Here is a 13,968-nt window from a genome sequence, read left to right on the forward strand (position 1 = left end):
TCCCTTCTATTCCTGACTCGATTTCATCATCATCTTCAATAGACTTGGAAATTGATCAATCAAATTCAAATGATTTGCTAATTCTTTTACTCATCCAACATCTCACTTCAATCTCACTTCAAGCTCATTCTAATGATTCACTTCAAAAATCACACACAACTCTGCTTTGGATCCTGCATGTATGGTGGTTAGCAATGTTGTTCTTTCTTATTAGCATTAAGAGAAATGTTAAGACACTTCATCATAGCCTCAAACACCAATAGAATTCAAAGTTAACGCTTAGAAGAAGAAGATGGAAACCAAGAAGAATCAATGATAATAGAAGATGGACAAGATTGGATATGTACATTTTTTTTTAAAAAAAATTAATTCATTTACTTGAAGTACCAATAGACAAAGTAGGTATCAATGTTTGGTATTTAAATCTCTGGTAATTGTCTTTAAAGAATTCGATAGATTTGATCAACTTGATTGCTGACCTCTTTCTTTAGTTTATTAGATATTGTTCAAGGTAGTAAAAGAACATGTGGGATTTGTGTGATTGGTAAAACTGCTTCTGTGGTAAATTTTTTGTTGATTATTTTGAAAAGGGAAAGAGTATTTTGAGTGAGATGGTTTTATTTTTTCCTTTGTAGTATCTTTGTTCAAATAGATCAGGAAAAAGAGTTAAGTCTAGATTTAAATCTAGAATCCAACAATTGTTTTTGCCTATAATTTTGAGCAGAATGAAAAAACCCGACTAAATCACTTTGAGTTGAGAATGAAAATGAAGAAAATGCAAGTTTTATTAATCACTGGAATGATGAACTTCATATCTGTTTAGAATTAGATTGTGTTAAGGCTTGGTTGGAAAATCTGTTTGGATTGATATTCAATTGGATACCAAACATTTTATAAGTGATATAAGTTAAGTTCATCAATTCTTCATAAACCAGATTTCTATTGTTTTAGCAAAGTATTGTTTGTATTCTTGCTTTTTGTTTGATAACAATAAATTAATTGGTATGATTTCCTATAAATTCATAACCAAAGACACAATAAAATCTACAATCCTAACCAAATCATTCCCATTCAAAAACTTGAAGCTTTTCCTTCAAACTTGAGAAATTTGTTATCAAAAGCAACCAAGCAATGGTGGAGTGGCCTGGATATTAAGGCCCTGTTTGGTATATTAATGATGTTCTGATCTGACTATTTTTTGATAGAAAGAGTTTCTCATAATCTAACTCAGAATTTTGAAAATCTCACCTTTTAACTTTTTTTACTTAGAACATGTGTAGATGTACCAATTGAGTATTATGAGGTATATACGCACAATCAAGTCAAACCAGTTCATCAATTCATAATGTGAGCAGCCAAAGCTATTGTCAAACCTGCAGTACACTGCACAGATGTAGTATTTTTCCACTATGCTAAATGATTAAAATTAATGTCAAAAATGATTAAAAATGCTGTGTTAATGCAGAAAAATGCACCATTAATGCAGAAAAATGCAGCATCAATGCAGAAAAATGCAGTCTTAATGTGCATGCAAAATGAATGCAGAATTCCATGTTTTTCAATTTTGTTTGTCCTTCAGGTCAATCATTTTTCACTTGGGAGAAATACTGCATCTTCCCAGTGAGTAGGAGTCAAAAAGACAGCACCAGATAAAGCCACAGTAAATGAATTCAGATTGAAGAAAATGTGGTTGTAAGTAAACCCAAGAAAGTTAAACCATAAGTCAATATTGATTGATTTATAGATCAACAGATGTAAAAATCTGACATATTCCGAATTGACCAGTTTTTTGTGAAGCAATTCCATGTACACAAATTCCAAAAGATGTACCAGGTTGGACTTCTCCAATACCAGTAGGTAGACACACCCAAGTAGATCAATGTAGAAATCAAGCCTAAGTTATTGATCAACCTGGCAAACTTGAATTTGTCTTGATGCCTAATGAAAATGATCAAGGAACCAAACATCTGGATATTTATGAGTTTAACACACCTGAGGTTGTACTTGTAATGTGTGATACTGCCAATGTGGGCCTCCAAATATGTTACAGTTCTGGATGATTTACTGCTTAACACACCTGAGACTGTACTTGGAATGTTCAATACTACTTATGTGAGCCTTCAGATACGTAACATTTTGGATGGTTTAATGAGATTTGTTTGCAAGCTCCAAAAAACACACAGTTTTAGGAGCGGCTCAGTTCCAAGGTGTGCTCCAGAACCAAAGATCCAACAGATACTTGACAGAGCATCTGTGGGACTGGGATGCTGGAAAGCCCTTCAAGATTGTCAGTTGGTTTGTCTGCTGGAATGGCTTGAACACGTCAGACACCACAGTTGAATTGTGTACTCAGATACCCAGACCCAGGTTTTGGCCATATTCATTACTCGCCTGTCTTGATTTCTGTCATTGCTTTTTTGCCTTAAAAACATTGGGATAATTGCTTCACAAAGTATATTTGACCAGCTTGAAGATGGTTTTCAACCAGAGGAATGTTTCAAAAAACTTGTTGTCAGAACAAGTAATTGAATGTTTGAATCAATCAGTAAGATAAACAATTAAATCTCAATTGTCATTTGAATCAATCAAATGAACTCCACCTTACCAGTTCTCTTTGTCATAAATCTACAATCACCCTCAAGTGGTATCACTTTGATATGAAAAGATACCAAGCAAAAGTATGCTGTACTTAATCCTTTCATCTACCTTTTGTTAAGACTTTCAGTGAGTCAATAACATAGAATTTCATTCAATTCATGAAATGAGAAGATGCCAAAACAAATGAAAGTAATTACCATCAAGGTTTCAGTACCATCCACTCATCATATTATAAAACAAAACGTAGAAATATACATGCTTGACATCCTACACAAATTGTGATTGCAAACATCAGATTGATCCAGAAAAGGAGCATAGATATGAAGGATTGGAATTAGAATTGTTGGATGAAATAACAGAAAGACAGCACAAAGGGAATACAATAAGGACCTGAGGTAGGTTAGACAAATATCTATCTGACAAGTGTATTGCAAAGGCTTGGTATATGATCAGTGTGGATTTCACTTTATTGATTGGCAAAGCTTAAGGAAACCACCCCTATATTTTTTTACTGTTGTTGTGTTGTCATAGACAGCTGTTTGTATGTGTATTACTTCTTGACTATGTACTCCTATAATGATAAACAAAATAGAGCATGAGTATACTATGACAAAATAACCTGGTACTGAAACTATTAGGGGTTAGGGTGTTAGGATTAGGAACAAGATATCCCCACCCCACAGGTATGCAACATTGACTTTGTTCAAAATGTCCACCATTCCTCCCACTCCTTGATCTCAGAACATTAGAACTCACAAGCAGCATGAACTCAATACCCCGGCCTGGCACATCCCCATCCTGTTTCTTGCTGCCAGGAGCAAAGATCTAACAGTCCTCTCTCAGATAGCCTTGGTTTAATTTGAGTTGCCCTGACCATTTGATATACTTAGAATAGCTCTCTGTTACGCATACTATATCATGTGATAAACTTTAGATTATGAAATAGAGTTTCCTGAATTTTCATCCATTTAACTGCCCCAACAGAGCTTTCCGTCTTGGGTAAGATACAAGGCAGCATAGCATCCCCTATTCTTTGCAAATTGATGGAATTTGACCTCCCTTGACAAGTGCGGCGCCTGCCGCCCAATTGTGCTAGTCTGCTTAAGTGAACACACCCTAATTAATCTTACAATCACATTCATTCACATCAACACCTCACTAAAATTAGATGTCCTATCAACAATCTTATAATCCATCACAACCACCTTCTTGTCATTCACATAATCCACCCTATCCATCTTCTACCGGCAGATCTCCATCCAGGAATTTATCCGTAAGTCACACAATTTCTGCAATTCCCTCCAATCTCCAAGTCCATTTTCTGAGTATTCTTTGATTCAATTTCTTTGGATAAATCACATTGAATCATTAGTGTACCAAGAGCAATTTCAAACTCTGTAAAACAAAAACATAAACAACAAGCAGGTGATAGTACAGAATCCGCACATTTAAGATATACAGCAGCCACCTGTGATCCCGATGATTTCACTCCGATGAATGGTTGGAAATCAAGAAGCGCAAAAGACAATTGTGAAACGGAATTGTTAATTGTAGTAACTCATTATAACAAATATAAAATTTTGTTTACAAGAAATATACAGGGTGTGATGATGAATGTGAGTTTTCTTTAACTTCAAACAAGATATCACTTCCAAACATAAATCTTGTGATCTTTTCTAAACTTATCTTCTTGTCTTTCTTCTACAAATTTGTGATATTTGTAGATCTAGTTCTAAATTTTGGAATGGTAAAGGTGGTGGTGAAGATGGAAAGAAAACAGGTGAAGGTTGGAAACAGATTGTAGTTTCATTCATCTTTGATGGAATTAGACCTTGTGATAAAGTAAGGCCGCGTTCACTTAAGCTGGATTTCAAGAAATTGCATTCTTCTTGAGCACTTTTCTACATGTAGAAAAGTGTTTTCTTTCAAAAATCTGAATTTTCACATTTTGTGAGAATTTGTGAAAAAAAAAGCAATAAAGTGTTTGCTTAAATGACCATTAAGCACACGATCATAGAAAAGTGAAGCGATCATGTGATCACTTTTCTATGATCCCATTTGACACCTCAATCTTACTTTTGGCATCTCTCGCTTTATGAACTACTCACATCCGTACGCTTTTCATTTTTGAGTCAGAAAAATGAAAAGCATACACAAATACACATTTCACGAATAAAGAATACAATAAACATAAGACTCAAAATCCCTTCAAGAGAAGACCCTTGCATCAATAAGCTACTCAGCATAGAACAGTATCCTAATCCATAGTAACACCATAATTCAATCTAACATCAGAAAGGCAAGATTAGTAAAGATTGGCTTTGATTGACAAGATTGAGATGAAGATGATGACAGGAGAAAGGCCGAGTACTTGTCTATTTCATCGATGATAGTTAATACAAACACACCAGAAACTTGATCTTAAGAAGAAACCTTAGATAAGAACGTACTTACAGATTCTGTCAAACAGAAGTTGAGACACAATACCACACAACAATTTAGGTCGAACGATGAATAGATAAGGATGGGTGGAAGCAAAAGTTGTCTAGAGTTATTAGAAAACAGGTGATCAAATAAAAAAAGCAACCTCATCAGCATCATTCTGAAAAGAGATAGGAAAATACGACGTACTAGATGCATTTAAACCAACCCAAGCAACTCAGAAATGGTCCAGACAAGATTGCAGTGAGATCGAGTGCAGCGGTGTTGAAATTGATTGAGGTGTTGTTTGAGGCGAGTCTTGAGGAGCAAAAGTTGAAAAGTCAAGTTGAGTTGTTGGGCCGATTCATAATGAAATGAAAAGGGTAGTGATGGTCTGTGGGGGTGGCGGAAGTTGGCTTTGAGGAGTGTGTGGGATTCCGTACGGTGAACAGTGACTTGGTCAAGTTTTGATGAATTCCGTACGGTGAATGGTGACTTGTTCAAAACTGAAAAAAGGATAAAGAAAAGAAAAGCGATCACAGAATGTGATTTCAATCGATAAGAATGCACTTGTAGTGCATTCTTGAAAAGCGATGAAAAAAGTCTTTTTAGAAGCATTCTGTGATTTCTAGAATGCTTGTAAATAAGAAATCAAACGCATTTCACAGAATGCAATTTCTCAACATTCAAGAATGCAAATTTTCACCAAAAAGCACTTGAGTGAACGCGGCCTAAGTGTCCATAAAATGAATAAAACCAGGTTCCATATATCTTTATGAATAGACTGATCCTCATCATTTTTATAGAACAATGGAACATGTTGCATGGTTTATCTACAATCGGTGGTTATCAACATGGTTTGAAACCGGATGAAAGAAAAAAACAATCGAGCACCTAACAATCTTAACAAAATAAAAAACTCTTATGGGGAGACCAGAGGCCATGTACAAATAAGCGAACATAAAAAGACACTACAATAGTGGTACACAAACATTACAACCCATTTGAAAAACCCATTTGAGAAAAAATAGAAAAACCCATTTAAAAAATTATTTTTTTGAACAGAAAAATAAATTGGGTCCCTCTGGAATTTTCTGTTCAAAAAAATATATTTTTGAATGGATTTTTATATTTTTTCTTAAATGGGTTTTTCGAATGGGTTGTAATGTTTGTGTACCACTAATATTTCTCCGACTTGATTGATTTACATGACGATTATAAATAACTTTTACAAATTTGAAAAAAAAGGAAAATCTTTTCATGATACCGTCATTACTTGATATCAAGAAAGTAAGAAATTGGATAAAAATTGATTTATCAACCATACAGGCGTAAGTAACAGTGTCAATGAAGATATGTTATTATAGTAAAGAAAAACATTAATATGAAAAATATTACAAGAATTAACTAAACTCTTTCTATAAAGATAAATATATGACTACTTAATTAAATCTATACTTTTTATGACATTATTCTTGTTCATCTGATTATCTTCTTTTTTTTCTCTTTTTTTATTTCTTTGTGTGGGTGGATGTGAAGAAACAATCGAAAAACAACTCAACTGACGAAATTGTAGAATCTAAGATATCAAGACTAGACTTGAGACTGAAACTGGTGACTTAGAAATACACAACAGATGAAGCCCATGTTGCAATGATACGGAAATGATGGAGTATCAGATGTGCTAGCATTGAAAAGAGACCCATTCCTGAAATTGAATGATCCATGATCCATCATCTGATTTCGTTGGCGGAACTTTTAATTGACAAATAATTGTCATTCTTGTCACTCGTTACGGATATCTGCATACAAAATTTCAATTTTCCATTTTATCATTTTCTCTAACATTTGTCATAATTTTGATCCACTCGGTTAATATAGCGCCAACCATGAAGAAATCAGGCATATTGATTGAGCTTGTGGGCGCGAGCGGTATGGTTCCACTCCGTTGTGGTCTGGAACTTGCGAAGCGTGTGACTTGATGGAGAAAACACAAGGCTGCGTGTATGTGATTAGCAATTTCTAGCCGCTAGAAAATTGCACGGCACTTCTGATGCTCACCGTTGGGGCAGAGCTTTTTTTTGCCTCCCCACTTCCTCAACCTACGCAGTCGGACAACATTTATCACGTGCATTTCAGACCAGGCTTAAACAGGACAGGTGCAATCGATCCCACCACCTAATTCTCAATTGGCATCAAACAAACCAACACTCAAAACTTCCTCACGAGAAATCTAGAATCATCAATATAATGGCTTGCGATGACCAGTGCTTGAGTGGTAGGCTTTAGTCTTTCTTTGAACTTTTGATAGAGAAGAAGAATCTGTACCCATGTACCATCTTGATTCTCAGTGTCAGGCACATTTTGTTAACGAGTGTGCTTTCTTTCTTGTGTGATACTTATGTGTGATCGATCCCACCTATGTCTATGGACTCGACGGGTGAAGGGGTGATTCATGAGGGTAAGACGGTCCGGTCCTTGAGCCACACCCTTTGACGTGTTTAATACTCACTCAACTGGATGTCAACGTACAGGTAAAGCTCTCCGAAAATTCGAGACAATCAACAAGGTGAAAGTTTACAGCTTCACACCCTCTGACGCTCACCCTCACAAGACAATCTTGGTACTTTCTGACGTGTTCGGAGTGGAGCTCAAGAATATTCAATTGATCACCAATCAACTTGCAAAAAGAGTTGGCGTATCAGCCTATCTGATTGATTATTTGAATGGAGACCCTGTTCCAGAGGCTGCTCTGAAAGGGAATTTTTTGCTTCCAGGTTGGTTAGTAAACCATGGCCCAGAGCAAACGAGGGCCTTGTTGAACAAAGTCATGGAGGCTCTCAATCCCAAAAGGTTCACGGACTTCGCGGCTGTTGGATACTGCTTTGGTGAGGTTGAATCTTGATACATTTAATTCAAGAGTCAACATATGCTGATTCTGTTCCGTACTTAGGTGGTAAATATGTCTTCAACCTTGCTCAAGAGAATGCGTTGAAGGTTGGAGCTACTAGTCATCCTAGTCTTCTAGAAAATCCCAAAGACATTGAGAAACTCTTGGAATCCAGTCATGTTCTGCTCATGATTAACTCTTGTGAAACATTGAGTTGGCCTTTTTAGCTGTCACATTCATATCATCTAACAATTGATTTGCTTCTTGTCGCAGTGATAGTCACTTCCCAATTGAATTCCAAAAGTTGACCGACAAAATCTTGGGAGATGGCAAAGTAAGTCGTAACCCTGTACATGAAACTCACAAACATTAGCAAACTCACCAATCTTGTCAATACATCCAACCAAACAGTACAAACCTGGGTACAAGCACAACTATTACGCCGGCGTGGTACATGGGTTTGGGTCTCGGGCTGATCTGGTATGTGTTACTGATTAGTTTTAATATTGTAACTCCCACTTGTAAGGGGATGAAGTCTGATGGAATGTACATCAAAATATATAGGACAATCCATTAGAAACGAAGGCATTTGAAGAATCAACAGAGGAAATTATCAGTTGGTTCAAGACTCATCTGATGGTCTCCACAAAATAAGTTCAATTCCAGGATTGCGTACCCCGTGGATGTGATCTTCACTTATCATCACCCTTGCAACCACTTTTTTGTTGTGCTCCCTCCCGGACTTCCTCAGGTAACCCTCAGAGAACAACCAAAAAGTAGTGTGTTGGAGATGAACTCGTGATGTGGTGTGATATAAGAGTCTGAAACACAGGTGGAATCCTCTCAAGATCTTTCTACTCCATGTTGGATGGGATGGTCAAGTTTTATGATGAAAGATTCAATACTGAAGACTTAATATGATGATCATGCAACTCAATTGAATGAGAGTGTGACCACCTGGTTTCATAAAGCCATACTCACCAATTATCATATTGTTGGGTAAAGTTTGGCAAACTCAAATGAAATTCAAATGGCCCATTAAATAATTTTCACTACATGCAAAAAAGACATCAATTAATAGAGGCTGAGCCAGACATTGAGGATCTACTAGGTATTGAAAATATCAAAGTATAAGATTGGGTAAAGTCTTATAATGCAAGAATAGAGGACTCAAATTATCATAAGGCAAATGGTTTATACAAAACAGGTACTGGCACAAGTTTGAGTCAAGAGAAAGCTGAGGATGAATCAAAGCAACAGAAGGCTCACCTTTTCTAGGAAATACTTTCACAGTGAAAACCGTTCTCTAGACTAAAAGATAAGAGCACACAATGGCCAGAATCAGCATAAAAAACAGGGAAGTTAGAACTGTAAAATGATATCAAAAGATATTGATATAATATACAAGGAAACAAGTAAATCAAACAGGTATGTGACATGAATTGTATGGTGGTTTACCACTTCAAGAAACCTGGGTTTAGAGGTTTCAAATCATCCCTTCTTTAGTTCATAGCACTGTACTTGAGAAGAAATATTTGAGATACAAGATAGAAAGTGAAACACAGAGAATAATGAGAAATACATATATCCATTATACTGATACAAGTCAGTTATAAGAAAAACAAAGATGAACAAAATAATTACAAAGTGAGAAACAAGAGGACAATTTTCAACTGTTGTAGCTTATTATTTCTCTGCACTGCAGCTTCCACTTATTGCATCTTTTAACATTTGCGGAAGTGTAGAAAAAGTTATTGGGGTCTCCCTCCTCTATACAGCTGATTTGAGAAAAAATGCTGTCCTGTGTTTTTTATTCTTGAATTTTTTGAAGGTTGCACTAAAAATTACTGACCTGGATTCTACATAGAGTTGCTTCAGTCAATGATGTGCTAAACTTTTTCACAATCATTGCACCCTCGAATAAGTTGACTGCAGCTCTTATCTAGAATCCAGGTGAGTGATTTTTAGTGTAACCCTAAAAAATGAAAAAACACAAGCAGGCAGCATTTTTCTCAAAAGAGCTGTAATGTTGTAAGTGCTCTTGGTTGGTTGGGAGTTGGAGGGAATGGTCTTCAGAACTCATGAGGACACAACATCCATTTGGATGATTTTCTTGTATAAAAAAGGGCCACCCCATTGAGCATGAAGTTTTGGAGGGTAGTCCTCAAATATTTGTAGGACAAGGTCACCTTATTGAAATTTTGTTCAACATAAGTTTCTTCAGACTGGGTGGCACATCTGTCAGGTTTCTCATTGGTAGATTTGATAGCTTCTTGTTCAGCACTGTTGAGTTGTTTTGTATCTAAGTTATGTTTTCTATAGATTAGTTCCACTCCCTAAGTTGAGATGGGAGGAATGAGACCAAAGAATAAGGGATTATGAGGTAGTCTGGCTTCTATACCATGCACTAGGAAATAAGATGTTTTTCCTAGTGCTGTGTTCTTGGACACACAGTAGCCAAATGAGGGTTGTTCAAGGAATTCATCCCATTTATCTTGAGATTTTGGTGAGACAAATTTCTAAATTGTTGGGATTAGGTTTTGGGTTAACCTTTCAACAAATCCATTTTATTGAGGGTGGTGTGAACTAGTGTGGTTATGTTGAATGAGATTGATCTTGAGGAAGTTGATGATATCATATGAGTCAAGATATCTTTGTATCTTAAGATAATGAAAATATCAATAAAGAATGTGTGAGTGATGTATCACCAGTATGTATATGTTTCCAAACTCATTACTTACCCATTGCATGCTTGATGGGAATTGATTGCCATCTCATCACTTGGTAATTCAACCAGTCCAAAATACCCTTGATTTTGATTTGGGCGAAGCAGATTATTGAACATTATTGAGAAACTAACAAGTGATTAGTTTGTTTTTTGAGCTGCTGTGATCCAGAATCCACGAAGCAAACCAACCATACGTGTATATGGTAGTCTTTGTTTTTGGACTGATTTCTTTGACTCAGACTGAGAGTTGAGTGTGTCATAACTTGATTTTAGACAGCAGATCATGTTGATGTTGATGTGATAATTGTTCCACCTAAGATAACATTTTCTTTCTGTGATGGCTAAGGATTGTATGCCTGGAAGTGTGCTCCTTGAGATTTGGGAATACAAGGTACGGATGCCAGGTCTAATGAGTATGGTAGGGGAAAAGTAGAAATTTGGGTAATTCAAAGGCCTCTCCTGACCGCCAGGTCATTGCAAGACTTCCATTTTGTTTCTTGGAATTCTGCCCTTAGCCTTGGGCGCGTTCACTTAAGCAAATTCTGGTGAGAAATCACATTCTGCAAAATTTAAAATGTCTATTTGGTGGGGCATGTTACATTTTTGCATTAAAAAATTTACGGAATGTGATTTCTGGTCAGAAATTCCTTAAGTGAACGTGCCCTTAGAGTGTGAGAACTAGGACAAAATTTGGTCTATCTGTTTAGATTCATCAAAAGCAATTAGGATCAAAAGGAACAGGATGTTGGTGTAGTGTTTGATAGGCATACACGTAGGTGATTTGTCTGTTGCAGTCGCAGATAATTTGCACATTGAGAGAATATCAGTGCTTTTGGTGTGGTGATCAATTTATGGGATCAATTAAAAAATTCACAATTATCAGTTTACCAGTTTATTAGAAGGATTCAGCTGGACAGAAAATTCAAAATGGAGGCTTTGGATCAATTGAAGCTCTTGTAGGCTTATGTATTGGTCATAAGGATAACATTACATCATTATATTTCACATTACTTATTAAGATCATTATAGTTTATTCACAAACTTATTACAAAAAGAAAGAAAGAAAAACATAAGAAAAATTCGAAAATATAGTTACATAGGTTGGAAAATGGTTTTTAGGGTAGTAAAAATAAAGTTATGGGTATTATGAGGCTAGAATATGAAAGAACAACATTATATTATACCGTGACAATTTTGATATTGAAGGTTGATAAGAAGAAACAAAAGTTATCAGAGAAAAGGCACTTTTTCGAAGTTGGTAAACAAGAGGTACACGTGTAGTTTGGTTATGTACACCAGGGGGCAACTTTTTGTCGGAATACAAGCAAAAAGTTGGTTGTGTCAAGATCTGGCCAAACGCTGGCCAATATATCAGCGTTTGACCAGATTTTGGCTGGTATGGCTATACCAGCTGATTTCTGGTTGAAAGCTGATATTTTGGTCAGAAATCAGCTGGGCGGTCGGCTGGTCGGTCTGGCGAGAGATGGACCAGCCTTTTGGCGAGCAGAAGACGGTATAAGGAACTCTCTTCCAGGAACATCAAACCAGAGGCTGTGCAATTAAAGTTCCTTAATCACATTTGCCTCCATTGCCGTGGTTCTAGCCACCCCTTTTTTATTTTGACAACACAAGAGCTCCTAGAATCCATTCTTTGGTCTAGGAGCTCTTCACCATCTTCCTCACCATTGATGCCACAACCCACATAGGGTGGATGGGGTGACCAAGGGAGATGTTGACCGATGGATCAATAAACCAATCACTTGGTCAACTAGGCTGTAAACTGGTCGCTGGATGGCCTGAAAACCGCCAGATGGCCCATCTGATGGTGGTCAAGAAATACCGCCTTTTGACTGCCGTGCCACTGACCATCTGGCGGCGGTTCTCCGCCACCAAGAGAATCTCGCTGTACGGCGGGATTCCATGACCGCCTTCAGATGGTACCAATTACCCCGTGGTGTAATAGTGGTAGTAATGGAATTTAGGGCGTGTTCACTTAAGAAAATTTTGACCAGAAATCACATTCTGCAAATTTTTTAACGCAAAAATGCAATATGCACTACCAAATAGACACTTTAAATTTTGCAGAATGTGATTCCTCACCAGAAATTGCTGTTGAGGTGGTGACGCTGGAACGAGGATCTTCCTTGATCCATTTCTGAGGAAATGGACTGACGCGACTCTAGGTACTCTCCTTAAGAGTCCCTTAGAGTTTAGCCGTGAGATTGGGGATTCAAGGCACGGATTGGAACAGCGACGGCTGTTCCTGATCTTGGTCGAGTTTTAGAGATCACCCCTTGGTCGACTCTTTGTTTTTCCCTCGACCAAGTTTTGCTCTCCTTGCCTCTTCTTCCCTTCATCACGACTTCGCGGACCTCTGTCCCTTTTCCCTCTATCCGATTCACTCTGAGACCTTTTTTAAAACATGATTTAGTTAGTGATGAAGAAGTAGATCCACTAAAAAATTATAAAAGCGGAAGGACTTCAAAGAATACGTTAAAACGTTTTACAGAATATTGGGATAAACATTTGAAGAAGATGGATGTTCATTTTCCATTAACGATTTTTAACGCTGAATGGATAGAATTAGATACTTTAGTATCAAGAAACAATACTTTGAAAAAGAAAGATAGGACAACAGGACAAAATCCAAAGAATGAATGGTGGTTGTCGTTTGCTGAATGGACGAGAGCGAGACTCTTAATGGTCAAATACTTGAAAGAGCAATATAAACACAAAGCTTTTGCTAAAGAGTGAGTAATTTGATAACTTGTTAAAATTTGAGAAGTAAAATTTGAGAAGTTGACATATAACAAAAATGACCTTTTGATGATACAGTTTAGAAAAACACTTCGACTATGTCCAACAATTGAGTGATAGACATGGTTGGGTGGTAGCATTCAGATACGACATATCAGTAAGAACAGATGTGACTTGTAATCACATAGATGGAGCACCAGGTGATCCTGGAGAACCAAGACAAGATTTTCTCGAAGAAGCATTGGCTAGAACAGCCTTTTTACAAGACGGAAGAATCGTACCAAAAGATAATCGTAAGATAAAATTCAAATGATGTCAAAATAAATTTGGGATAGAGAAATTAACGAATCTGGTTTGTAGCTTATGCGAAAGGTCAACCAAGAGAAAGATACAGTCCGATAACAGGTAATTGTTACCCGACAGGAAAAAATCACGATTCAGTTGATTTAGATTTAGATGATGATGAAAACGAGTCTTCGACTTTCTTAAGGGTACCAAATCACAACAGAACAAACAATTACAAGAATAATAGACGAAACGATAAGGGGAAAGGTATCAGAAACGATAGATCTCC

General features: G+C 36.8%; 2 protein-coding genes across 2 annotated transcripts; both read left to right on the top strand.

Annotated features, from left to right (window-relative positions):
• Window positions 1-3,766: 3,766 nt before the first annotated feature.
• MELLADRAFT_95888 (uncharacterized protein) lies at window positions 3,767-4,229 on the top strand (the record flags this gene model as incomplete). Its single annotated transcript, XM_007407090.1, has 3 exons — window positions 3,767-3,809; window positions 3,850-3,871; window positions 3,971-4,229. The coding sequence occupies 3 exons, from the start codon at window positions 3,767-3,769 to the stop codon at window positions 4,227-4,229; spliced, it is 324 nt and encodes a 107-aa protein (XP_007407152.1).
• A 3,040-nt stretch (window positions 4,230-7,269) lies between these two features.
• Window positions 7,270-8,563, top strand: MELLADRAFT_52005 (uncharacterized protein; the record flags this gene model as incomplete). Its single annotated transcript, XM_007407091.1, has 7 exons — window positions 7,270-7,297; window positions 7,554-7,907; window positions 7,973-8,088; window positions 8,137-8,138; window positions 8,183-8,243; window positions 8,321-8,389; window positions 8,474-8,563. 7 exons carry the CDS (start codon window positions 7,270-7,272, stop codon window positions 8,561-8,563), a joined length of 720 nt encoding a protein of 239 aa, XP_007407153.1.
• Window positions 8,564-13,968: the final 5,405 nt, after the last annotated feature.

Source organism: Melampsora larici-populina, assembly GCF_000204055.1.
Source record: "Melampsora larici-populina 98AG31 unplaced genomic scaffold MELLAscaffold_8, whole genome shotgun sequence".
NCBI classification, from domain to species: Eukaryota; Fungi; Basidiomycota; class Pucciniomycetes; order Pucciniales; family Melampsoraceae; genus Melampsora; species Melampsora laricis-populina.